This window comes from Temnothorax longispinosus, chromosome 12 (assembly GCF_030848805.1).
Source record: "Temnothorax longispinosus isolate EJ_2023e chromosome 12, Tlon_JGU_v1, whole genome shotgun sequence".
NCBI lineage: Eukaryota > Metazoa > Arthropoda > Insecta > Hymenoptera > Formicidae > Temnothorax > Temnothorax longispinosus.
In genome coordinates, this window is record NC_092369.1 from 7404723 (window position 1) to 7431626 (window position 26904).

Sequence of the window (26904 nt, forward strand, 5' to 3'; positions counted from 1 at the left end):
ATTAATTTTTATAAGTATCGAGATGCACGATAAAATTTTTTGCCCGCGTCATCGATCGAAAGCGATACGGCCGACAGCGCGACGTCGTAGCTAATAAGTAAACCGTAATAAATTACGAAGATCCAGGACGTTCGTTCGTGCAAAGGGATTATCTCGTCCCGTTTAAATAACGCGGTGTACGCTCGAGCGGACGAGCGTATCGGTGCTTTCGATCTAGTTTCGCGACGCATGCGACTCGACTCTCTTTTATACGCGCGATCGAACGCGAGATACGCGCGTGGAAAAGTGGCGCGTCGCTCGGCTCTCGTAGATTTCGAGAGTCCTAGGAGGAGTGCACAGTGCACAGTGCACACACACACACATTCCGCGCGGTTTTCCGCGGTCATTGTCCTCGCGCACGAAGTGTCCATCGCGGAGAGGAACTGTCCGTGCCCGCGAGCGGACGTGAGAGTTAATTTAAACACTAGCATTCGTCGTTGATCTTGGATTTTACTCACCGGTATTCTGCGCGATAATCGGGTCAATCGCCAGCAACACGACGAGGAAGATAGGAGTCATATTGACCACCTTCTTTCCCGCCTTCCCTCGACCACCCGTGATCACTGCACACTTAACACCACCGTCGCAGCGTGACACCTATGAAAAGATAAACCACCTTCGTCAAAAACATACCACCTTCAGCACTGTGGGGGGAAGAGGGCGAACAGAAGTAGGACGACGAGATACGTCTTCCTGACGAAAAACGTTGCAGGTGTGACGCTGTGTAGGGTAGACCTCGACGATTATACTCTTCTCCCTCGTCGCACACACAGGCGCCGCGGGGAGAAGATTCTTTCCCGGGGGAGGAAAAAATCGGACACGTTGAATTCTCGAGCAGTACGACGCGAATAATTGGCGGAGCGCTAAAGATTAGCGCACGTTCGCGAAATACTTTTTTGTAGGAAAGAAAGGAAGAGTAACGGGAGTTTGAGCTGCGCGTAAAAAAATACTTGTTTCTGACGCGTTTATGGTATAACTGTACAAAACGACGGAAGGACGCGAAAGTGCCTATTCAGCGGCCATCGAGAAAAATTATTGACACACGCCATTTAACATTTTCTTTCTCTCCCACTTTCTCCGTGTCTCTCTCTCGCTCTCTCTCTCTCTCTCACAGTAAAATATTCCGCGAATATATCGAAAAGCGGTCGGTGTGGGCGGTCGTTGACGTTGACGTTAAGGAAGAAAGAAGCGCGTGTTTTCCTCGGAGCCAGTCGCTGACATCGCAATAATGGCCGCGATCGTTGTGCCACTTTGTCGCGGCATACGCTTCCTCTCGCGTACGAGAACTATTTACATTCTTTCGCCGTCGTCGCGTCCGCTCGTGTACACTCTTGCCGATTTAATAGAAGGATCAATTTTGGAAGGGCGTCACTTCCAGGTTGGCTTCCGAAAGACGGATGTCGCGCGACGTATATTTCCCAGGAGGTAGAAAATATCTTCCTTTATTTTCTCTCCGACCTTCTTCCGTTTTCGCCGAGTCACCTCCGGTCGTCCGTCCTCGCGTAGTTTTCTCCACTCTTGACGCCGACAACGACAGCTACTAATAAGCTACACACGGCGTTCAGTAGTTCAGAGATCTGCACTTCGATGATGCGAACGATTATCTGCCACCTTATCCGATTCTCCTCTGCCGTTCTTCCACTGTTGACTTTCAGAAATTCCACATTCTTGACTGCGGGCCCTATCTCGTGGCGATTATCTCGACTCTTTCTTCCTGTGATTCCACGACCATCCCATATTTTTCGCGCGTCCCACGCTCCAAGCCGAGAGCCCTCCTCACGACAAAGCTTCCGCCGAGCTTTGCCGCGCGAGACGTTGACCCTGGACCCGGCGCTGGCCACGATTCCGGCTCGCGTTACATCCTCCAGGTAACTGAGTGTAATTGTTCTTCTCTGCTTTCCCGCGGCTTCCACCGAGCGAGTAGACTTTTCATTTTCCACTCTGTGCTCCTGGTCTTCGCGTTATATTCCTCTGCTCTTTCGATTTCTCGTTAAAGAAAACATATAACGTAATTCTGTTGATGCTCAAAGTCCGAAAATGGAATAGCTGGTTCGGATGAGACTACTATTACGCTGCGACGCGGTCCTTTTCCGTATAACAATGGTGAGGCGTTGGCAAAACGCGCTCTTTGACTTTCGCCGGGAAAATGCAAATAATCCGTCTTGTTTAGCGATCGAACGGAACTCAGTGGAATCTTGCAAGAAAGAAACAAAGACGAAGGGTTAAGATTAATAGCAGCACGCGTGATGAAATTTATACGGCAGTTTTAGAGCTTTCGGGTTCGTTGCACTCATGACTACGGGCTCCTTCGAATCTTGTTTCGTACTACTTCCCTCGCCGCACGCGACTTTCTCACATTATCACCATCCGATCGTTGTGGGTATATTTTCCACGATGTTTTCCGCTGCATTTGTATCTCTTTTGGCGAGTTTTCGTTGCACTTCTCGTCTCTGGTCTTCAGCACCGCTGTGCTTAAACGAGAACTTGCTGTTCACAAGAGCTTAATTCAATTTCTCGAATTTGCGAGTGTTCACATTCCTGACCGTCCTTCCCATTCCTGTTGTTTAAATTTCCGGATGCACCACGTGAATTTTTCCCAACAGCAGACCTCTCGACGGTTATCTGTACGCATCTGCGTATCTGTCTCTCTGCACGGCGTGAAACTCTAAATAATGCCGTGTGTTGTGCGCGTTTCTTGTGCAAAAAGGCGAATCAGGTCTCTTCAGGAAAGTCCGTTTTCGTAGAAGATTCACGTTTTTGGATATCAAGGGAAGAACTTCGAGCAAACGCGAACCTCGAATTCCTGTCGCGTACTCGCGAGTCAATTATAAATTACTCCGGCGAGCGTATGAGACCCCGCGTTAAGGGTAGTTTTCTGAACGCGCGCTGCGGCCTGACTGACTCACCCCCATGCCCCCCGACGACACCCCCTACCCTGCTCGTCCACCACCGACATTCCTGACGCAGGCGCGCCGCCCCTCCTGGCCTCGAGATTGCCGTACGTACATGTACGAATTCGCGCCAGACCAGATTTTACGATGATCGGGAGATATGCTCCTGGTTTTCCTTTCTCTTGTTGTTTTTTTCTTCTCACTGGACTGAAGTTGTGAGTCACGAGCGAGTTTATGCATTCCAAGATGTCGGAACGTAAGCTACGGGAAAATCTGTCGGTTTTCGATATGTTTCAATATTCTCCGGCGCTTTTATCAAAAGTGTTTCAATCCAATCTACTAATATTCTTAAAGTGATGATAAAAAAAATAATGTTCTTTTACTGAAGTGAGTGCTGAAGTCGTAAGCTCATAGGGTGTTTCTCAAAATTGATCGTAAATCATCACGGATCGTTAATGGCACTGTTACGTGAGAGAGATAAGTGTGAGAGAGACGCGGGAGTGATTCGGAGAACCGGAGAACGGGGGCAAGGTAGCCGCGGGTTAGGTAGGGGGTTGGTTTCGGCGTTGGTTTAAAAGCGACGCATGCGTCTCCCGCGTAAGGGGATGTTCGGGTTGAGCTGCCGTTCTCCGGCCGACGTATCGCAGTTTCTGGCTTGATGTTTGTCCGCGTGGTACTCCCAGGGACGGCTGTGCCCGTGGGAACCCACGAGGGTGCAGCTGAACGTATCTGAAGGAACATCTCTCGCGCAAAGAAAGATAAGACAAAGCGGATAGTTGACAACAGAAGGGATAGGTCGAGGAGAGAAAGAGAGAAAGAAAAGGGGTGAGAGAGATGAAAAAGAGGGATAGAGGGAAAGAGAACGCGGCAAAGGAGGAATTATCGATACAGGACGGTGACCACGATCTGCCACGCTTGCGCCTTCTTGCTTCGAGAAATAGTCCGGGCCTTTCCTTCCTTTCTTTCCCGCCGACACTTGGACTCTTCGTCGTCCAGTCGCGGAACTCAAGAGACCCCTGGGAGTCTACGTGGGAGTCGGACTCGATGGGACCGATCGTTTTTTCAACAGGTAAGTGCCGTGACGCGTCTACATGTACATGTACCGTGAGTGTATCTGTTCACGTGTGTCTTCAAAGGCAACGAAATCGAATTCCCGCTCGGACTAAAATATCATTTGAAGATTGTTGCTTAATTTTATAGACGTAAAAGTGAACGCAAGCACGAAAGCTAAATATATTTACGATAAAAGAACCGTCATCCTCTTATTGATATCGCGTTGAAAAATCAAACCTTTAGAAAATATCTAATAATTTCTGCTAAAAGATTATTCTAAAAGAATAACTTAGAATTATATATCTGAAATCATTTAATAAATAGAATATAATACAACGCGGTTTTTCGAAAATAAAATTAACGGCCGCTGAAAACCACTATGACAAACAATAAATATTATTTTAATCGTCATTATTGAGTCGAAATTTGCAGCTATTAATTTTATTATGAGAAACTCATTGTATCGTTCTATTTACCCGAAGATCTCGATGGAAGTAAACTTGGAAAATTGGTCGAAATTTCCGTATCGAGCGGTGAGATAGGATGGCGTACCAGCGATTAATTATTCGTGGTAATTGGTCAATGTTTACGACATCGCCACGGAAGTAATTTACCTCCCCGTCATGCCTTTATTTTGCGTTTCTGCTTTTACCGTCAGCCATACCTTTAATACCACCCTCTCTTTCATCGTTCCCGTTTCCCCTTCGATCACTATCCCCATATCACTCTGACTCACTTCCGCAATGGATGCGCATTTGCAAATGCGACACGCAACTCTTCTGCATATACCGGTTCCGAATTCTTTAAACATGATCTTTCAGCGTGTACGCGTCTGGATGAAGACAATAATTTCGTTAAAGTCTCGCGCTAACGTGAGGAGTACGTCTCGATATTCAGGAATAGTTAAAAGCAAAATATCATAAATTTTTTAACAAGCATATAACATATAAAGAATAGTAAATATTAGTAGATAAAAACAAGATTAGTCAAACGGATGTCATAAATATTACATTGAAATCGTCATTCGCGTTTTAAATATGTAAAGCCTACTCTAAAAGCATATCTAATAAAATTAAATAAAATTTCGAATTATCTATCATTAATTTTCAGCGCCTAAAGTAATTTGTAACGTTTGACAGCTTATAATAGAAATGTTAAACTAGTCGAATCGGGCGACAATACAATCTACGACAACATGTGCAATAATCATTGTTGTGGTTTAGCCGATTCGACCATTAGTGCTGGTGTCATTAGAGCCACTGCAAACGCCAAACAATTACATATTAACCGCGTAATTCGAATTTGAGGCCTCGGAATATCCGATAACGCCGCGTAGAAAATATTTATTACGCGCCGCAATGGCGGCCATCCACGTTTTCTTAGCTTATATAGGAACTTCACTCATAAATCGAATGCTGGTTAAAATTGCAAAATAAAGTCGGACGACAGTAAAGTGAGTGTCGAGAGCTTAATGCAGAAATATGCGCGAAAAGCGCGACATCGCTCGCGCGCCCGACCAATGCGCCCGACCAATGCGCGAAGCGAGGAAAAGAGAGGCAGGTGGAAGAAATAAAAACTCGTCTCGCGCCTTAGCCGGAGAACCGAAGGAAATGCGCTCGCCGTTTTCTCAGTGATAATAAAAAAATTCCAAGATAGGCATAACTTAATTTAATACTGCGGCCAGTGCACCACGGTGCTCAATGATAAATCCCTCGGTATCCCTCCCGCCGCTTGTTCCGGCTCTTTCTGTGTCCATCCTAAAATCTTTCCCTCTCGTTCTTCTCTCGTCCCGAACAAAAGATGACAAACGGAATAAGAGTAACCGGAAAGTACGGCGGTCGTGCACGGCGGTGAGTCTTAATTCAAGGCAAGAAGACGAACGTGCGCGGAAACGACGGAGAGGATAATTTGGGGTAGAGGGTTAAAAGGTAAAAATCGTCGACAATCGTCGTGTCTGTCTGTAATTAAGCTCTTGGCACACAAATTCAATACGCGATCAAATTAAAATTCAAATTATTAATCTACAACGAAATGATTAGGAATATAAAATAGTCAAGTGCTGCAACTTCATTAAAACTTTGGAAAAAATACAGAGACACCGATATTAGAATATGCATTACAAAAGATTATTTTGTAATGTCACTTTTCGGTTAATTATTTATCGATATATTTTCTTCCAAAATGGAACATTTACACGATGAAATATAAGTAATTCAACATTATCTGTTCTGTGCTCGTTCCATGGACGTATTATAAATGAACTTCGTTTAATTATGGCATGACAAAATAATAAATTAAAAAGTAGCTGTTGACTCGTGTATTTTATCGTCTTATTTTTTCGTAATATTTGCTTCTTTCGCCGGAGAATCATTTAGATAGATTGGTATTCATAACGTTCGCGATTCATATTCATAATCAAGTGTGCTCGAGCGGTTTTCATTTTCGATCAAGTTAGTACTTAAAAAGTATTTCATTTGTTTATCGCCGAAACGGATGCAACATCCTGATCCGCTTAACAGCATTCATCGATTTAAAATCCGAGTTAACGCATTTCGAAAATAGAGACGAACTCGACGGATTATGAGGAATACGTGATTTCGTTCAAACCGCAACGGCGTTAAGTAGAATAACCGATAATAGCGCTGCCCAAGAGGCTTTAATACAATTTACGGTAAAACTCGTCGCGCGGTGAACGCATGGATTTTTCATGTATAACCCGCGTTTGTCTCTTTCTTCTCTCCCGAGACGCTAATGTTGTCTCATTATTTGAAATTCCCTGAAGTTTTTTCTGAACAACCCGCGTTCTTTTTGCGCTTGTTCGCGCTCGTCCGCTCAACGCAAAGCGGACGTCAACGATGCTTCTTCCTCGAATCTTTTCCCCATTAACACCGTATTAACGTCGAGACGTCTCGGCTTCTCTTAAAAAAAAAAAGGAATAAGAAAAAAAAACAGAAGAACGCAGACAACGGTTCTGGGTGGAGAATGGTGGAGAAGCTTGCGGAACAATCGTACACCGTGCACATTCCGCTGACTTATGAATAAACATTTTCCGAAGGCACCCAGCGGAAAATTACTCCCGGAAATACCTCGACTTTCGTCTTATATCTTCTCGTGAGAGACTCTGCGCGCTCTTAGTGTACGATTCACTCCTGTTTTACTATTCGTCCCTGCAAGGCTCGATAATCGAGCCTAAGAGATTTCCGTATCTCAGGAGAAAACAGTTGAAGTATTACGTCATATTTATTTTAATAAAATCCATGCTTTTTTCGTAATTTTTAAGAAATTATAAATTCTACAAGATAAATTTTTTAGAGAGTAATTATATCACTTTGTCATACAAAATTTTTAATTTAAAAAACTGTAAAAATGGCTTACTCTTGAAAAAAATAAAACTAAAGTCATTAAAAATTTAAAACATTAAAATTTTAGAAAACTAAGTTGTCGCGCGCGCGACAGTATTTGATAATTTATAGAAAACTAAACAAAAATAGTAATAAGCATTTTTTGTAATTGATCGGAAAAGAATCGGTTGTGATTACGAAACGAAAGGACTGTAAAGTATTTACCACTAAAAATGGTGATTTAACGAATCGTGAAAACTGTTTTTCACAATTTAATGCTCATGCATTGATCAGTATTCGATAATTAGTCCGCTATTAAAGCGTTGGTAAATAGGGAAGAGATATTGTCACTTTCTGCGAGCAGTGCAAAATCGTTTCGCGTAATAAAACCAATGCGCTAAAGCGCGAATTTATATCGAATCGATACTCTCCAGCCTTTCCCTTTTTAACCGGATATGAAAGTACCGCTGGTTTTGTCGTAAAGATAAAATTATTCGATCTCTCAGTGTTTAAAATAGCCTTGCAACTAAAATACTTTCAGCTACAATTAATGTAAAAAATTAGTTAATACGTTTCAATATTATTTTATTCATATTAAACAATGCACACGCGGATATGAAACGGATAGCAATATAATTTTAATTCTTCTACCAGCAATAATATACCTATTTATAAATGGAATTGATTTACACAAACTCCCTCTTTCCCTCGCCTCCATAACGAAATACGATAAACGCAATGTAATGTGTAATGTAATAATCAATATCGAGCCTTAACAAAAATTGATTTTCTCGCGCGCAACCGCAATGTAAATCACTATTTTCGATTGAAAATAAAAAATAATTGATGATAATCAATTTAACAATACACTTTATATTTCAATATTTGTGTGATGTTAGCATTTATTTAAATGTGCTGCAAAAACTGCATTGTTTTCTGCAATAAAAATAGTAGCTACTTTTATATCATCGTACATTTACCTATCGTAATCGATTCGGACAACGTGAAAAATCACTATAGGAAACGCGCAGATTCGACTTTTCCCCTTTCTCTCTCCTCCTCTTCTCTAAGGGGCCGGAACCCCTTTCTCTTTTCTGACTCACCCTTCTTAGCTGTTAATAGCCTCGATCACGAAAGCAGTTAAAAATCAAGACTCACTCCCCGACACGAAACCACTTCGATTGCGAGGAAGCACGTAGGAAAAACAGAGGTTTTTCGAGATGGCAAAGCCATTATATCTCGAGGACTTTGTTTAAAATTACTCGAAGGTATAGGACTGTTTTTCTTTTCCCAAGAGGAGACGAAAATCCCTAGGCTTAATATATAATAGGGTGGTATCACAGGGTGTAACAAATAGTTGTTTGCTGAAGTTATATCGCGGGGCATTATCACGCACAATGTGTCGTGTTTGCGAAGCAATCTGCCAGAACGCCAGGTATCGATACCGACTAATGACACGCTTTCCACGCGAGTTTTCATCCGGAGCTCGATATTGGGTGCTCTTCCCTAGGCGTGAATCAAAGAAAAGCTGATTTGAAAGAGTGCACCGGATTCGGAAAGGGAAAGGCTCGAAGCCCGCCGTAACGATCCCTCCTTTCGCGGACGGTACTTAGAAACGGCGAGCCGCGTCGAAGACGATAGAGACGGCGCGGTGGGATATCTCTCGTCTCAAAGGCGTCTGTAAGAAAATTCTCGCGGAAAGGAAAAATCTGTAACTCGACGGGAGTAGCGCGAGGAATCCAATTGTCAGTGCCAAAGGAACGACGAAGTTCTAGCTAAAGCGGAGCTTTCGAACCCCGGCGGGTGAGTGTGAGTCCCGGGGTAGCGAGAAAGGAGATTTGAAAAGCGGGACCTCGTTGTGCTCGCTGTCGAATACGGATTTCACCAACCCTCACGCTCTCTTAGCTCACGATTTGCTTATTCGCATCAAGGCGCGCGATTCTTAAACAATGCTCGCGATAACTATATAAAGATATAATTTTATTCCGGTAACATATTATATTAGTTAAAAGCGGCGAATCTCTTTTTATTCTCACTTATATAAATACAAAAATAAAATGGATATATAAAATTATAAAAATGTGATTTTAAACAGAATTATACCATAATAATATACACAAGATTTTAGGAAAGAAAAAGATCGCTTGTGCAATTTGCGCGTGTCATGTCAGTTTTTGATTTAAAAAAAAATTGGAATATTAAAAATTATATTTTAGGTCAATATAATTATATATATTACCTATGCATAAATTGCTGATATTTAAAAGTTTGAAAATTCGACCAGAAAAATCGATCATTTGATTTATAAACTTATTTTGTATTCCTGCGAGTCTTAACAAAATTGCAAGCGTACAAATGTGGGTGATCCGACAGAAAACGGTGTAACGCGCTAACGAATGCTTTTAATCTAGTTCGGATAGATATAGTACCGCCCTATGTGACTCCAACCCGCTTCCCCGCGTGACCCCGAGACACCCCGATCCCAGAGTGCGACTACAACGCGATACGTCGTACATATACGAACATGCGCGTGCAAACGAATGCATCCGCAATCAAACGCGGCCGGTCAGCTACACATTCTCGATTCCATCATTTGGGCTTCCGTTTGTAAATCGGCGAAGTCGGATGCGTGTGTAAACGATCGACCAATGCGGTAGTAACGAAGTCAGCGTTTGCTCCGCCTCGACTCCATGTCAGTATTCATCTCGCAAAAACGTCCCGTTCGTTAAACTCATAATGAATATTCCATTATTTCGATACCAAAATAAATTCTTGATAAATAACCGTTTATTTACGAGCAATTATATTCATTCAGTTATACGTACACAACCTCTCGCTTTCTAAATAAAGTCATTCGCCTCAATAACAAAATAAAAAATTACATTACAGAAAATTTTATTTCGCGATTACAGTTTCCTGATTTTCTCGATGTAATCTTTTTATTAAATTTCCTGCCGCACATTGACCGCATCAACTAAACGTTGAAACTTAAAATTGATTTAAACATATAACACATATGACATAAAGAAAGGTAAGCACATTGACGCTTGTAAGAATAAAAATAGATTTAAAAAAATGTTTTATAAATTAGCTTGAACAAAGATATAAACAATTTGCTTGTGAAAATCCAATGCACATGAACTACGATATGCCAAGAGACGAGTAGTATGACTTGCAGTATTTATCCTGCTAATATTTCTTCTACTTATCGATCTTGACTGAGCTATCTTAATAAAAATATCATGTAATTTTATTTAATTTCACCTCTATAAAGGCTGATTTGCGGATCCCTCTTAACGATACATTTTTTGTTTATTTTTGTAATTACGATATGCTCTTAAAATACAGAATTTTTTTAGATCACATTTTGTATATGTTAATACTTATTAAATACACCAAAGGCCTTTACCTATCGATATTGACAGAAAGTGAGACTGTTCGCGCATTATCGGACGGTAACTGTCGCTAATTAATTTAAGTAGAAAAGGAGTGGGATACTTGAAACGTCACTATAGAGCACGAGCAAAACACCGCGAGGTAAAATTGCCTTACGCTACAAGTTTTGAAAGTCTAAGACGATAGACGATAATATCGTTTATTAAATTTCCTTCTTTCATAATTAAGCATAATTATGTCGACTATTAAAGTTCCAATGTGCGCAAGAAGTTGAATAGAGGAATTAAAATTTCAATGTTCCGTGACGGTTTCATACGAATGTGGAAAAGACTAATTAAAATCCAGCTTCAGTCTCATATGTCGTTCATTTTGAGAACTGACAATTAGGTACCGCTTTAAGTAAAAGTAATGAAGAACTTCACGATTTTCCTACATAAAATATTCATCATGGAACTACGGATGAGCTCGTATCACAATAACTTTTCGCTTATATAATTTCTTATAACACTCATTTGTATAAATCGATAAGTCTTACTTTGTACCCCGTGCTGTATTTTATATATATATAATTCATGTATATTAATGTAATTAAGTTATTGTTAATCAAATTTTTATATCGCGAACCTTGTTACATATCCATTGCCCCTTTTTATAAGGGCGATTGTTATAAATCGATGTAAAATTTTCATATTAGATTAATGCTCCTAGTTTCATGGGAATATCGCAGTTAAAACAAGACTGTGAAATTCAGATTTCCTAAACACAAATACGTTTCGATTGTAATCCGATGGCACCGCGCAATTTGTAATAGCCGCGTAATTATCAATACGTTTGTATTGTATGTTTAATCCATTAGCAAAATTTTGAATTGTTAGATATACACATATATTCGACAAACAGTACAACGATTTATCGTATATAATTGAGAGAAATAGCGCGGTTATAATAGCATATGCATCAAACAAATGCAGGAATTCTTTGGATAACAAATTCGAAGCGAGGAATCACCTAAAAGGCAAAATTATGAAATCATCAGTGTTAATATGTATGCGTACACATATATATCGGGACGCCGAGTAAAATTTTATTACTGATGCTTGGTATTACGGTGAATTGATGTTACGGGAAACTACTCGCGCGAAAGATTTCTAGTTTATACGTTTTCCGTTGCCCGAGAGAACGAAAGAGAAGAGCAAAGAAGAAACGGATAACACCATAATGGAAAGTCGGACTGCGCTTCTCACTTCCTCCCTGGACGTTCTTCCCTTTTCCTATTTTTTTCTCTTTCTCTCCGTACTTCCTTCTTTCTCCGTTGTCACCTACCCCACTTTCTCGCATTTCTGTCACTCCATCTTGTTCTCTCAACGCGGTACGTCTCCGTAACAAGATCCGACAACAATGCTCTTCTCTCGCCTTTGTTCCAAAATTCTTTGCTCGGTGTTGAGGCTTTGTGTACTCGTCATCTGTATTAATTAAAAGTTTTTGAAGGCCCTTCGTATCTGTCTTTTGAGTCTAGACAACAAGTCAACGACTGTGAAGCTTGCGACACAAGTTCGACACTTCCTCGATGTGCTATCCTAATCCTACTTTCGTTCGGGCGAGAAACTTTTTTCTTACTTCTTTTTACTAGCTATTTCGAATTTTATCGTGCTGTTTATATGATTCCCTTCGACTAAATTGGCTCTTTAAATAAAAATAACTCGTTCTTCTTACTATCTAATGAAACCTTGATTAAATATATATTGTAGATTTTGCGGAGATGTTTCAAAAATTTCAAATTTAAAACAAAAATTAATTCGAAAACGAGAACTTCATTTTTCTGTTAGTACTGTTACCAGGACTGCTACCTGTCAATAATGCTCTTCAAAATAAATGTTTTGTATAATCTTTTTCCATTTTACGATAAAAAATGAGAAAGACAGTAAAAATATATCCTAGTTATTTGTTATTTTTATTTGCCAACAGTTATAAATTTCTTTTTTCTACTAATCGATCTTATTTTACTAGATCGAATACTACAATAAATTATTGGGGAAACAATTCCCTTCGCGTGCCATCTGTCTACTCGAAGGTTCGAAGTCAGACTAACATTTCTAAGATTTTTCAGAAGCTAGAAAAGTTCTCGTCGGTGATGTAGATTTCCCAATACGATAGCACAAAGAGATGAATATATGTTGGAAATATAGACACGCACTTCCAGTAAATGAAAGAAATCCTGCTTTTAGCCAAATGGACTTTTTATCCATTAAACTATAAAAATCGAACTATTTTTCGAAAAATTTTGTTACACGGTATATTTTCTGATGTAACAAAAAAATCTTTTTTCACTAAATTTCTCGTGACATTCGATAATTCGTGATAAACCACCGTAATGAATATAATGAAGGGAATAAAATAACGATTTCTTCATCGTATTAATTACAAATGCGATGAAAGAGAACGTGTGGAAACTGAAGGCATGTCAGGTAAATCCAACGATAATATGCAGTTACGATATCAAAATCGCTTTACCCTTCATCTATTCTGATTCATAATGGTGCGTTTCATTTTCATCGTAAAACCTCGTGGTGAGAATTTTCCCACAGTTTTTCCATTATTCCGATGCCGACAAAAAAATTCAAGTGCTGGTTTACGCTTTCACGTGGTATCATTTATTCATTTTTCCATTACAAATTTTTTGAAAAAGATGAAAACGGAAATCCTTTAAATTTACAACGTACACAAGGTCTGTTGCACAGGCCTGAGTAAATTTTCCAACGGGTAAAAATTAATTTCAGATGCTTTTGAAAGGGAATAAGTGCCATGCCGTTTACATTGCATCAATGTTACGTAGATTTATCCAAATATTCGGCTATCTTAAACAAACGCCATAAAAATCCACTAGGTCTGAATGCGATTGGACACGTGGCATATCGTTGATAAAAATCTTAACATGTTGTATGTGTCAATCGTATCCTAACATTATCGTCGTAATATATCGTCTTCTTGACATATCTTCAACCGATAACGTCTCGTCATTCGCAGCGTTACTTCTGTGAAATTAAAATGTGTGGCCTTCGTACACAAGGGAAAGGGAGAAAAGGAGATCGTAGGTAGGATAGGGATTCCACTTCCGTGTATGGTAGGTAGCCCCTCTTTTAACAGTGGCACGAAACGCCATTGTATGGAATTCAACTGGCCGCTTGGGCTTTCCAAGCTCTTTCCGAAAAATATCCCCGCTCGTTTCACTTCCTCTTTCGTCGCCTTTCCCCTCCTCCCCGCTGTTCTGTCTGTCTCTCTTGCTCCTTTCAACCCTCTTTTTTTATTTTCCTCATTCGATATCCGCGCTCTCAACCAACATCCCTTGTCAGTCGATCCCAAGCGAGATCTCTAATGGAATTGTTCCATCGGACGATATCACGCGCTGGTTCTGCATTTTTCATCGAACATTGACTATTCGAACTACCATGAAACTCTCCTCGACGGATCGTTACATGCGAGTTGATACAGAGAAAAAGCTCGCCGGGACTTGGTCTGGCAGCAGGTTAACGTTTCGAATATTCGCTGAATGGTAACTCGCTCGTCACGGACTCGCGTACATTGTTTTTGGCCCCGCTCGCTTTCGCGATACGTTCGTATGCAATTACTTTCAAATGCACGCACGTAAATCGAATGCCTCAACGTTGATAAGAGTACAACAGAAACGCGCCGTCGAACTGAGTCGAACTTTTTGATAACGAAGATCTTTAATATTCACTTCACCGTGAGAATTGTGTCAGGGATGTGTCAAGAGAATTGTCAAAAAATGATTACAATGCCAAATTGTGACAATACAATTTTATATCCGGTAAAAACAATTTAACAATCAGAATTACACAAGAATGAATTTAAAATAAACATGGTTATAGAAAATCTTGCTAATAGGATACAATTGTCAATTATACAATATTTTCACGCTTTTCTAGTTGTCGTTTCGCTTTGTTCGCTGTACATCTCTCCTGTACTCTCTTCACTTCTTTATTTCATACTTTAACTTGTAGTTCCCTGAAAATGCGAATTAACTTCATAGGAGGCTGGGTAAATCGGGGGTATTACTGGGTACCTTTTTTACGACTTAAAGGCTTTACCAGGTTTAAAAGTGGGTAAGATAGGTTACGAAAAACGTGTTAGGTGCGGTCGATATACCATGAATTAAGGCGAATGACTCTATTAAGCTTTTCGTTCATTCTCGCGATATAAAGTATACATGCATAGCGATATAATATCTCGCGTATTGATCTCGCAGCGGTGTTTCACATACGCGTCCTTTCCATATTTTGTCGTCACATTGCGTTAATGAAAACTAATAGTTTCTATCAAAGCCAATTAAAATTCCATTCGACAAACAGAAAAAAAACGCTAGGAATGGGATATCACGAGTAAGCATGCAAAACCATTACAAATTTTCACCTTCAATCTGCGCAGATCTAATTATCTGTATAAAGCATTGTATGCTTGGCGATCTGATTATCGATGGCATTATCACTACGTTTAAAGACATAAACTCAGATATTATAATCAGAAAATATCAGTAGAAGAATCCGTTTCGGTATTGTATCCATCATTGAAAAACTTAATATTTGTATGAAACTGCAACTTTCTTAAGACGATAACAATTGAATGACACAACGATAACGAATAATTCTCGAACTGTGCACGACGAGCGGTTTTAAGAGCTTTCTTAATTGATCGGCCAAACTAAGTAAAGGAGTAAAAGGAAATCGTTAAGAAGTGCGAGCGACTAAGGAAAATTAAGGGAATATCGGAGTGGTGGACGAGATGGACGACGATGGAAAGTTGGCGCACTACGGGGAAGAGATCGAGAGCGCGGTGGGTCGAAAGGAAGGAAGAGGGGGAAGAGGGCAAAAGGAGACGAGTGGAAGAGAAAAAGAGGGCTCAAGTGGCTGCAACTTCGGGGGTTTCCTAGTCGTCCAGGTAGCCGTAAAGAATTCATGAAAGGTAAATCATTTCCTTCGACCGCTAGCTCGCTCGCTCGCCTTGCGGCGGAGCGCCGGAGGTTTCCTTAATGTTGCGATATTTTACGAGAAAACTCTTTAAATCTAATATATTACCGGCAGTAATTAAATATAAGTTACACCGCGGCGAAGCTCGCGCGCTAAAGTATAGTCCGTCAGCGAGAGTGCGTGATACCGACGTTTCCCGACGGGGAATTGGACAATAATTCGCCGCTCGCGGAGATGAAAACTTTTGACAGCTTCGCGAGCGGGGGCGAAGGCATCACCGTCGCGCCAATACTTTTATAGCGGGTGGAATTTACAAAATGTTCATCGACCTTGTTTCTCGTTCCCCGTCGCCCTCCATTCTCGAGTAACAAGAATAACATTTCGCTGACAAATTTATCGTAATCGATGGACGTTGTCGCGACTTTTCCTCTTTTACTTTTCTCCTTTTTTTTTTTTAACTTCGGCTATTTCCGCCCCATCGAAATTTCTTTTGGGTGCGAAAACTTTTTTGGTTCTTCGACGAAACTGCACCGACCCAACTGCTTGCTCTACCCGACTATCTCGCTCCCTCCGGAAAAGCCGACACGTCGACTACGAAGTCAGGTGTGCCGCCCGTTACCTAGTTGGGATTTATGTATGTCACGACAGCCTGTTGCTCGGTAGCCAACTCATACGTATTAGGCTCGAGCCGACGACAGGTAATAGCCGGGAGCTGAGTCTAAAACATACCGCACTTCCGAACGTCAAATTTTCCACATTAAATTTCACTCCTCCTTCCTTTCGGACGGAATAAACGTGCGGTTTGAGAATGAACGCGAATTTCTACGTTAAATAATAGCTCCTCGCTCTTTGTTAACCTACTTGTTCACTTTTAAAATTTACATGTGAATACAACTTGGAACTACACGTTTAAATGGTCGAGTAAATTTCAATCATCGGCTAAAATAGCGATTCTCTCTAGTCAGATTATCTGTGTTCAGAAGCCCATTCCAAACTTCGATAGCCCATATTGATGCAACACCGATTAAGCGTTGTAACCAAATGATAATGAGGCTGACAAGAGATTGGGTAATAATCTGATATGTAGTATAACGCGCTTACACATTATCCTATCCGCGTTTATCAAACATAGGATTTGATGATTTATATGTGAAATACTGCTGTTTACTAAAAACTAAATTAGAAACTCGTAATAACTTCTAGTTTTAAAAATAAATTGCCATAAAATTCGACACTGAGTTATTCTCTCTCTATATTATCGTAAGCGTATCTTTTGTAGACGATTACGTATGTTGTATATATTTTTCCAAAATGTATTTTCTCTACAGACTAACAAGTCTTTCGTGACAAAATGACAACGAACGTTGAAGAGAATCATTTATTTCGTAGAGAGAAGGAAAAATCGAGGGGAAAAAATTCAAGAGAAAATTTCTTCCGTTCTCAAACGTCGCAAAAGTTTTAATATGATGTGATTTAAAACCCGCGGTTAATTAAATAGAATCGAACGGACTCACGCAAAATAAACCACCTTGCCCGTGACGTTTTGATATTTTCTGGAAGAAAAATCTTCGAGTGATTTAATTTGTCAAATTGAAAATCACCTGCCGTTCGCCGAATAAATACCTTCTCAATTTTGTGACTATCTTTTATGAATATGCAGACGCGTGTACGCTCCGAGAACATGATGTACTGACGATAACCAGAGAGAGGCAAAGGAAAAAGCGAGAAGGTATAAGAAAGATAAATCACGAACTCAGCGGCGATCAATCTCGGGATATCTGCTATAGAAAGCCCTTCGTATCTAAGCCGTAACTTAAAGTCTGGAAAGGGGAATATGATGCACGGACGGTTGTCGGTCCACGAACGGTTGTGTGATTCTTTTTTGATTGCAAGTCAACCGTCGCGCCGCTCTTAATAAAATAGATAAAAACGATAACAGTCTCGACGATTCTTCTGCAAAGCAGTTTCCGCAAAATTCCCTTGTTCCTCGCTATTCCCCCTTTCTCGCGTGCTTCTCGCGTGCCATTGTGTACCGTCGCAAGTTACATTTCGTCGTGCTTTCGGAGAATGCGCATTCGTAATCGGAGGTAATTTTCAAAATTTTCAAAGTCGATACTACCCAAGATGTAGAGTGCTTTCAAAGTAAGAAAGACGCGGTAGTCGGGCAACGAGCAATCCTTATGGAACTTACAAAAGGACCGTTTCTGTTTCTCCTTCGGTCGGCTTTGCCGAAAACCGTAGTATCCCCCTCGATTTTCCCTCGGAATATCAAGATAGATCAAGGTATGGTCCAAAGTTGTCCCGTCGTGGCATTAATTCGGCAGGTCGTAGAACTACTCTGTGAGTGCTATCTAAACATGCTAATCCCTACGTGGCCACTGGAAGCGTACCCGAGTAAGAGGAGCGTCCATCCTCGTTCTTTGTGGCTCACCCTTAGTATCCGTTTCGGGAACCGCAAAGCCCGCCAGGCCGTCGAAACTTCCCCGCAGGACATATAAATGGCCGCCTTGGGGACAGCGCTCGACGTGAAAGGAGGGACGGTATCGGCCGCCCCGTTTCGCAAGGAACTCTCCGCACGAACGTCGAAGGTGACCCCGGACCAAATTTACTGAGAGGATCGAAGATAGTGCGCCCTGCCGCACGAAAAGAGATCATAGGTGATCCAGCCGTCGTTTTTCTTCCTTCTCCTCTTTTTTTGTCTCTTCTCCGCGAATCTCGAAAGCGCTCACACACGCACGGCACGCGACGAAAGCGATATCGTCGCGGTTCACGGTAACGTCTTTCATAACGGGATATTTCATCATCGCCGAAATCGGTTACTTACGGTTAGCGATGCTTTAAATTCGACGGTGCGCGAGGTGGATGGAGGATAAGACATGATCGTAAACCGGCACGCATCTACATAATGTATCCCTTCGCGCGCAGAACTTTATAAACTTTATATTGCAGCGTTGCGTAGACCGTAAAAACGCGTACGTTCGCGATCATACATCTGAGACCTTGTTGCATTTCCGGAATTCTTTCAAGAATCGCGTTTCTTATTGCATAAGTACTGAACTAATGAAGAAGAAATTAATATTTATTAAAACTACTAAAAGTTCCTGCAATCATTTCGACAGCAAATAGATCGAGAAGACCCAATATTTTTCTTCTTGTTTTATAAGGAAAAGAGAAATACACTTTAAGGACTTGCGTAGAAGAAATTATGAGCACGCCAAGTCTAATACATAGTTTCCGTACGCTTACGGTCCGTCGAAAACTTGCACAATTATCGAAAGAGCCCGATATTACTTATCTACTTTAGCTTGTTGTTATCAGACTTCTTTCGTACCGCCTCATCGTAAAGTTGTACAAACTCAAATAGTCAACTATTTGTCACTATTAAATGCTTTAAAAAGCAATGCGTCGGTACTGCTTTCGTAACATTAAATCTTACTTTAAAGGAAGTTTAAAGGAAATTTCAATTTTATCGAAAAAATATTGCAGTAATTGTTTGTGTGATAGACAAATACGTCGAAATTAATTTTGTCTGTAAACCTGAGAGCAAATCGAGCACTTGTTACTGAGTGGGCAAATTTCACGTTCGCGAATAAAATCACCATGATAGGTGCCATACACGTCATAACACGTATATACACGGTACGATATTTCCCACTTTTACAGTTTTTCGCATATACATTTCGCTCAATAATGTCGTCCATTGAAACAACCTGGTAACGCATTTGCTATTTCGTCGTCGGCGCGTTGCACGAGTAAAAAACGAGTTTCGCGTGTAGACCGAATACAATCGACATCGGCTGGCGCAACGATGTACCGCCATGTTTGCATGTGGGTAGATATATATTGCATACACTCCGCGTGACCGACAGTCACGTTCCTGTATTCGATACCGAAAACAAAATACGGCGAGCTGTGTCCGAGAAACAGTCCCGCATTGTCATATGCTAAAAATAATATTTTTCGATAAATATTCGCGGAATACCCCCCCAGGTTTTTCTATGGGTTCATATACATGAGTAAAAAAAAATAGAAAGAAAAAACAAGCGCGAGAAGATTATCGTGCTCTGCGCACGCGCGCGCGCGTATATTAAAATACACATGAAACTGAGGAGTAAGTAACGCAAACTAGTTTATTGCATTAGTGGGATTGCAAAACGGGAAACGTTCAAAAGCGTATTTCACTCTCTGCAACGTGGGACGACGGTAATGCCGTGTACGTTAATCCAACTGAATGAAAGACGACGAAGACGAGCAACAGGAAGCAAGAGTCCACTTGGCGCGCCCCGTATACACACGATATAATATGCCGTGTGTGCACCGCACAAGTCAGTCGGGAATCCGTTTGCCGGCCGTATAATTTTGTTTGTTTATGGTCGGCGCGATGCTCGATTTTTCACCCCTAATGGACGCGCTTCAACTGACAAATGACCGCCGGCCGATCCTTTTTTCCGGACGACAGTCCGGAATAAGAGCGTCCGCGGCGTCGGCTTATGCCGCTTATTTAATGTCCGTTCTCGTAAATTTAGAGGTAGCGGCTGTCTACCTCTGCGTCTACGATGTGTATATGAAATATACAAGATGGTCGCAGTGCGAAGCAAACTCGGTGATTTCGAGTAAACTTAAAGCTTTACGACGCATATATTCCTGCAATGCACCTACAATGTTTGCATTATATGGCATAGGATTTAAAAAATATTTTTTCGAGTTTAAGATTTACTGTTAGTTGTGAAGAAGAAAAGAAAAGATTGTAGAAAAATAATAATTAATTGAGAAACGTAGTCAGAATTTATACGCAATTTTAATGTTAGTGCTATTACGATTTATAAAATGTAATTGCACAAATAAAGGTACTCAAATATACAGGCAAAATAAAGTTGGTAAAAAATCGCGTTTTCCGTAACAAAAATATCCCTCTTTACTGCGAAGTGTGTCACGTGTACCCTGCGATATCACCCGGCCGGTTAAAATTCTAAAAGAAGACCCGGCGCGAGGCGTATTTATAGAGTAATTAAAACGGTGCGGGTACAAACTTGGCGCTCTCGGGGAATGTCGTATCGAGGATAAAAAAGAAATGGGGACGAGAAAGCGGAATGGAGCGCGGGTGGCGCGGCGCGCGCGAGACAAGGCGAGAGACAGGGTGAAGAACCCGCGGAAGTTTAATTTCGAGGCAGTATCGGCCAACAGTGCCGTATACCACCGGGGCGGTGTTTAAGCTGCGTCGTTGCATCCAACACTAAATCATAAGATATTAGAGAGTGTTCTGGACCCTCCCCGCGCACTCCCCGGACTTCCCCGGTCCGCACACCCTCTCACGCGAATCCTTTTGCACCTCCGTGGCCCGGACACGGGGTAGAACCAATTTTTCTCTCGGCTGTCGCGCCAAGTTATGAAGAAATGAAGCTACCCTGTACCCTGTCTGCCACCGGCTTCTTTCGTTTCTCTTCTTCCTACCTTTCGCCTTTGCTCCACAGATACGTCGAGGGGTCTTCCGTTTTTGTCACGTTCGCGCGACCGACAGGGTGTTTACCTCCCTCCCCCCCACAGGTCGAAGAAACGCATCCGTTTCCATCTCGTAACACTCGTGTTTCCCGTCGACATCCATCTCGGTAGAATCCAATAAAATCAGACGAAAGTTAATGCTCGATGTTACCGCTTTTCTCGCGCAACGTCAGCGGGAAGATGTTCGGTGGCGTCCGCAGTGAAAATTGCCCCGAAGAAGAGACGTGGAGAGATCGCCATCATAGCAGACGGCGCCGATAGCCGTTCGACAGTTTGCGTTCGAGTCGATTTGAATTTGCCGTTTGATTCCTATTTTTCTAAAGAGCGGCTTTTCTCTTAACGAGATAGAGGAGAAGTTGCTACTCCAGGGAGGTGTGACCCTGCTAGGGGCTGAGGAAATGTGTAAGGAACAGATGAATGTAGCGATTACGCGTACGGGAGGCACTTTAATGGAATGGAGATAAAAATAATGGAGCTCTTTCGATCACGGGGAGCGCGATAAGCGAGGGTGGAATCGAGACGGCGGAATAACAAAAAGAGACTTTGGCCCCATGTTCCCCGATTTCGACACCTCTATTCTTCGCTGTGATTTCTATTATGACACACGGCAACGATTATCGCCGACGGGAATACAACGCGCGTTGATCCGCGAATAAAGATACGAAAATATTCTGATAGAATATGTATCGCAAATCTTGCGTCTCGGTCGTAACGTAGCGTGCTTAATCGTCGAATATCGTTCGTCAACAGCTCGAGTGAACGATACTAAAATATTGCCTGACGTTTCGAAAGGCGTCGGAAGATGATAAGTTATACGGTGTGCGTACGATGCTAAAACTCGAAGCTCAAGAGACATAAAGCACGGTACGCGGCGAAGGAGGCGTTGGGCGTTTCGTCGTCTCGCAGTCTCGCCCATTGTGCCGGCGCTATTAAATTAAACGCGGAAGAAACTACTTAATGCGCGTTCCATATGCAGATTCACGTCTCTGTCCCGACTTCCACGCGGTCTCGTACCCGCGAGATAATATGGTCTCTTTGTATCCATTTTATGACGCCCATCGCCGTAAAGTCTTGGCAGCTACGGAACCTTAAAGTTGGAAAGTTACACCGGTTGCGCTACCTTCTTGTTCTTCCGGCGCGACACCGTCGATACTCGAATAGATACATTCTCCCCGGCCTGCCGTTTTAATCGATTATCCATCCGGAGGACACTTAATTCGAGCGGTATTTCTGTTTGCCGAAGGGATACGAGTGACGGCAACGGCGAAAGCATCGCCAAGTTAAGCCGTGGAGTTCGTAGGACTACGGACACGGGGGCCGCGGGTAATCGGGGGTTTTGTTTGCACGGAAAAGTACACATCGACACCGTGATCCGATAAAATCCTAATTAAATCGATTAGGAGAGTACCGCGACAGGGGTGTACAAAGGGGATGCTCTGACCGCTACTGGTAAACCGTCGACCGGAGATAATGCTATTGGAAACTTGCGTAACTGCGGCGGGACAGGCAGGTATGGGAGGTATGGGAGAAGAGCAAGGAAGAAGAGAGGTCGCGCTCGATAATATCGCAGACTTCGGATGTTCAGGGGTTCCATTACTGCCAATCGTGGGAGACTATTCGGGATTAAATGGTGGGGCCATTCGCCTGCCGCGCGAATGTTTCCGTAAATTTCGCCGAGTATCCGTTACCTCCGAGGTAACTTGCCGCGATAAGCGGCGCGGAACGAATAACGCGAATTCCCACTTCACTCGATCACTGTGATATAAATGCATCTTGTTCTCTACTTGTACCCCAGCCGTCGTAAATATTAAAAGTTTTAATTAATCTAATAAGTGTATAGATTAATTAATGTAAAAATAACGTTTCATGCGCGATTTAATTTTAAATTAAAAGATATATTTTTCATATAATTAAATAATGAAAGGATGTTAATTTATTAGATTTATAAAAAGATTTTATAAAAATATATAAAAACAGAAAGAAGTTTCTAATCAAACAAATGAGTTGTTATATATGTAGATCAAATGGAACAACGCAAATGCAATGTCAAAGTAGAAAAATACTCGCGTTCTCTTTTAGCTTTAATTTTGAGCTCGAAAAAAATTTCTACTCTTTCCTCTTTGTCTGAAATCACACGGCGAAAAATTCGCTAGCGCGATATCACGGCAAAGAAGGGCGAAAAAGGGTGAAAGAGGACGCGGTAGAATGTACAGGCAGAAGGGAATAGACCAGTGTTTATCGTGCGATTGCCGGAGGCGGCTATTTTGGCGCTGCACTGTCACCGCGCTGCGCTGCACCGGAAATAAAAGGAAAACGTACTTCCGCCACCGTTTCTACTACCGTCGCGGAAAAGGCGAAATGTCGCGGAGCCATTATCCCTGTCGCCCACCGTCGGATTCTATTCACCGCCTCCAGTGCACTCTTTATACCAGTAAACGAATAAACCGGAAGCAGTATCGAATTGCGTTTTACGAGTGATCTCTCTCCGCAACTTTACCGTGCTCCGAACAAAATAATGATTCGTCAGTATTATTTTTAGCACACCGGGTAAATTGTAATGTGAATTTAGTGAATTATTTTACCGATTAAATTTTCCAGATACTCGCTTTCAAACTGCGGAAAATCTTGTTTTTTTTCTCTCTCTCTTAAACTTAATTTCATAATTTATACAAGATTCAATTATCCGCAGCATCATTTTAGTTGAACAAGATAAGCTATAAAAATAAATATTTAATTGCTTTAAATATTTAGTCCATTTTATGCGTGAAACATTATAGACCGCTTTATAAGAAAATGTCTCCTTAATTTTTCCAATCATATTATAACTTATCGTATTTCAGGAATATCTTATGACTATAGCAGAGTAAAAATCAGATGACATATGTGTAGATCAATTTTCTTTCAAATACTTCTATAAACCTGTCCATATTAAATCATATTACAAAAGCAAGCATTGGAAGTTATGACCTGAATATCGAAAAAGTGACAGCAGTCATGAGATTACTTAGACATTGCATCGTGCACTGAAATAACTGCCATTTTCTTACTAGTGTTTATTAGAAAACGGTCAACAATCTTAAGTCTATTAGGAGAGAAGCGTTTGTAATTTATATTCAAAACGAAAACAAGAAGAAGATCTTTAAGAAGGCACAATATCAAAATTTTATGCTTTAACTCGATGCCGTATATGAAAACCTACCGATACGTCGCCTTATGGTCGACAAATTATAACCGTTGTGACTATGTTTCATACGAAATGGCTACTTTCTCACGACGTGCAACGTTTAACAGTTGATAACGATATGGCCGCGGGCTGCGTGCCGCGCTATTGCGCCATTTAAAAATGCGATGGAAGCGACTTTTTCACGGTAATGCCAAGCGTACGATACATCCGACAACGTTACCGTGGAATTCAAATCAGCATCTGGGTGGCAGAAAATTGAATTAATACGCTAGGCTATCGGCCTGTACACCTCGCCCTTACTTAGCACGAGACGTAACCGGCTTTAAATATGGCGCTACTTAATTATGCACCGTGTAATAAACTGCATGCGCCGCGGCTCACGGCTGTAACGAGCCGCTCGTAAAAATGAACCGTGAGATACAGAACAAGTCTTCCTCCGCGTGTCAAGCGTTAATGGTGTCTCACCATCAAATTAGACGTGATATAAATGTCTCGTACAGACCGTGTCAGTTGTCACGAACTTTTTTGCGCGAGATTAAAAAATCATTAATGGATCAGTGCGACAAACATTAGATATTACACGGTTTTGCTGAAATATCTAAGAATTTAGCCAGATACAAATATAAAAAAAATTAGTCAAGTTATTAAAATAATTATATAGGACACTCCAGCATATGACAATGCTGCAAAAAATTTGTATGTTCTACCAACCAGCTTGATAATTATTTAGATGAGCCAATATAATTATTTTCAAATGTGAATCTAATTAAATTTTTAATTACTTCAGCAAAACTGTTCTTTCTGTATGTTTATTTTGCATATTTAAACAATACAACGCATTAAATATTTCATATTTTATATAAAAAATAAAATATCTTTTACATCAGCCTGTTCATTTACTTTATACTATTTAAATGAATAATTCGATTAATACCTAACTAATATTTAATTTAAGTCACCCACTAAATAATGCAAATAGCTTGAATAACTCAGATATTCATCTAATCGATACGGAAATGTATATTAATAAAATACACAATAATTCAGCTAAGAAACGAAATTATCCAAATTTGCACTGCGGCGCAAAAAGCGCCAACAATGTTGGTATAAAAAGATCGTGACATCCGCTGGTCTTTTTACCCGCTCGGACTACAAGAGAACGAGAGACAGAAACTCTGGCTCAGATCTCTGCCTGAAATTACTGACTGGGCGATGTCGAGATTTCTACTCGCGAAGGAAATATATCTAGACTGGCAGACGGGCCGCTTAAATTTTTTAAATACAGCTTCTCGCCTCGTTGCTCCGATCTTTTCTTGCCTGGCGTTCCCAGGGGTCGCTTCCACCCGGAAAATCCGCCCTGTAAAAAGTTTATCGTTTCGCCCAATGTATAGACGTAGAGAAGGCGGAAGAAGGGAGTAAACAACGGGTTAATTTGATGTTCGAGTACAGCGAAGCATGCTAGAAAATCGTTACACATTCAGCTGAAATTCCAGGAGAAAAAAATATTCAGGGAACGTGGTGTTTTTAAGATAATTCGATACGATAATATTAATTGTTTTAACAAAATAATTTGATATCCCATGTCAATCATATAGAAATTTATATTTAACGAATATGCAAAAGACTTCCTTTTATGAATTTATAAAGCACCTTAAATGTCACTTATTAAATGATACCTTTTAATTAGTGAAAATTTTGTGTTCTCGTACCAAACAACCAGAAATCAATTAGGAATTATAAGGCTTGTATATGATTACGAAATGATATAACCCTCGTAATTATCGAGGATGGTAGCATAAACTGATGAATCCAATTATTAAAAGCACTGAATAATGCGATAATTAAAATCCTCGAAATTCCGTACGTTAGAGATCGTGAATATTTCGAGGCTAGTTTAATATTCGATCTTATCGACCGCGAGTATTCCAGGAGGTCGCCGCGGCGACCCGTAGTGACCTCCTTCGTAAAATCCTCTTTGGTCCTCTCCCAATCCATGATCCACCCGCCTTTTTATCCCGTCTCGGTCGTTTCTCCTCTTTCTATACCCGTGAAAACATATATAAATACATGGAGTGTACATGCAGCGCGTATGTATATGTGGATGTACCGGTCACGGCGGAAATCTTGCGGGTTGAGGAAACAGAAACGAGAAGAAAGAAGCGGTCTCGAAGGACTCGACAATGTGACAGCATGGGAAAGGCAGGCCCTTTCCCGCTGCCCACCGTCTTCTAGGATGAGGCAGACGGTTGAAGGTTAGAGAAGATGCGAGATTGGGGATACTGCGGGAGTCGTCGTCAAGCTACGGGAGAAACGAGCGAGAGAAGGAGAGAGACAACCGTTCGCGAGACGCTAGGGGTAACGAAGATCGCCGGATAAAAGCATCATGACTTAGTGATGAACTCACCTTTTGCCAATCCTCGCGCGCCCACAGCTCGGTTTTCGAGAGCAGAGTGGAAAATCTTACCTTCCCTCTGTGTTCCATCTGCAGGAAATCTAATTCGTACTACCGTGTTGTAACG

At 41.3% G+C, this 26904-nt stretch overlaps 1 protein-coding gene and 1 long non-coding RNA gene across 11 annotated transcripts in view; one reads left to right on the top strand and one right to left on the bottom strand.

Annotated features, from left to right (window-relative positions):
- The window catches only part of Lar (tyrosine-protein phosphatase Lar), a 380644-nt gene that overhangs the window by 213405 nt on the left and 140335 nt on the right, over window positions 1–26904 (bottom strand). For all 8 annotated transcript variants that reach the window (XM_071795665.1, XM_071795666.1, XM_071795669.1 and 5 more), the window contains exon 3: window positions 498–636. In XM_071795665.1, the coding sequence (XP_071651766.1) occupies window positions 498–558 (61 nt within the window). In that variant the 5' untranslated portion in view covers window positions 559–636. The remainder of the gene's footprint in view (window positions 1–497; window positions 637–26904) is intronic.
- Window positions 1–26904, top strand: part of LOC139823291 (uncharacterized) — a 78208-nt gene that overhangs the window by 30135 nt on the left and 21169 nt on the right. Inside the window, exon 1 of one of the 3 annotated variants that reach the window (XR_011734733.1) lies at window positions 3204–3999. The exons of 1 other annotated variant lie outside the window; for it this stretch is intronic. This is a non-coding gene — a long non-coding RNA (uncharacterized lncRNA). Of the gene's footprint in view, window positions 1–3203; window positions 4000–26904 lie in introns of those variants that run through there. One more of the 3 variants, XR_011734731.1, reaches the window with a different exon arrangement.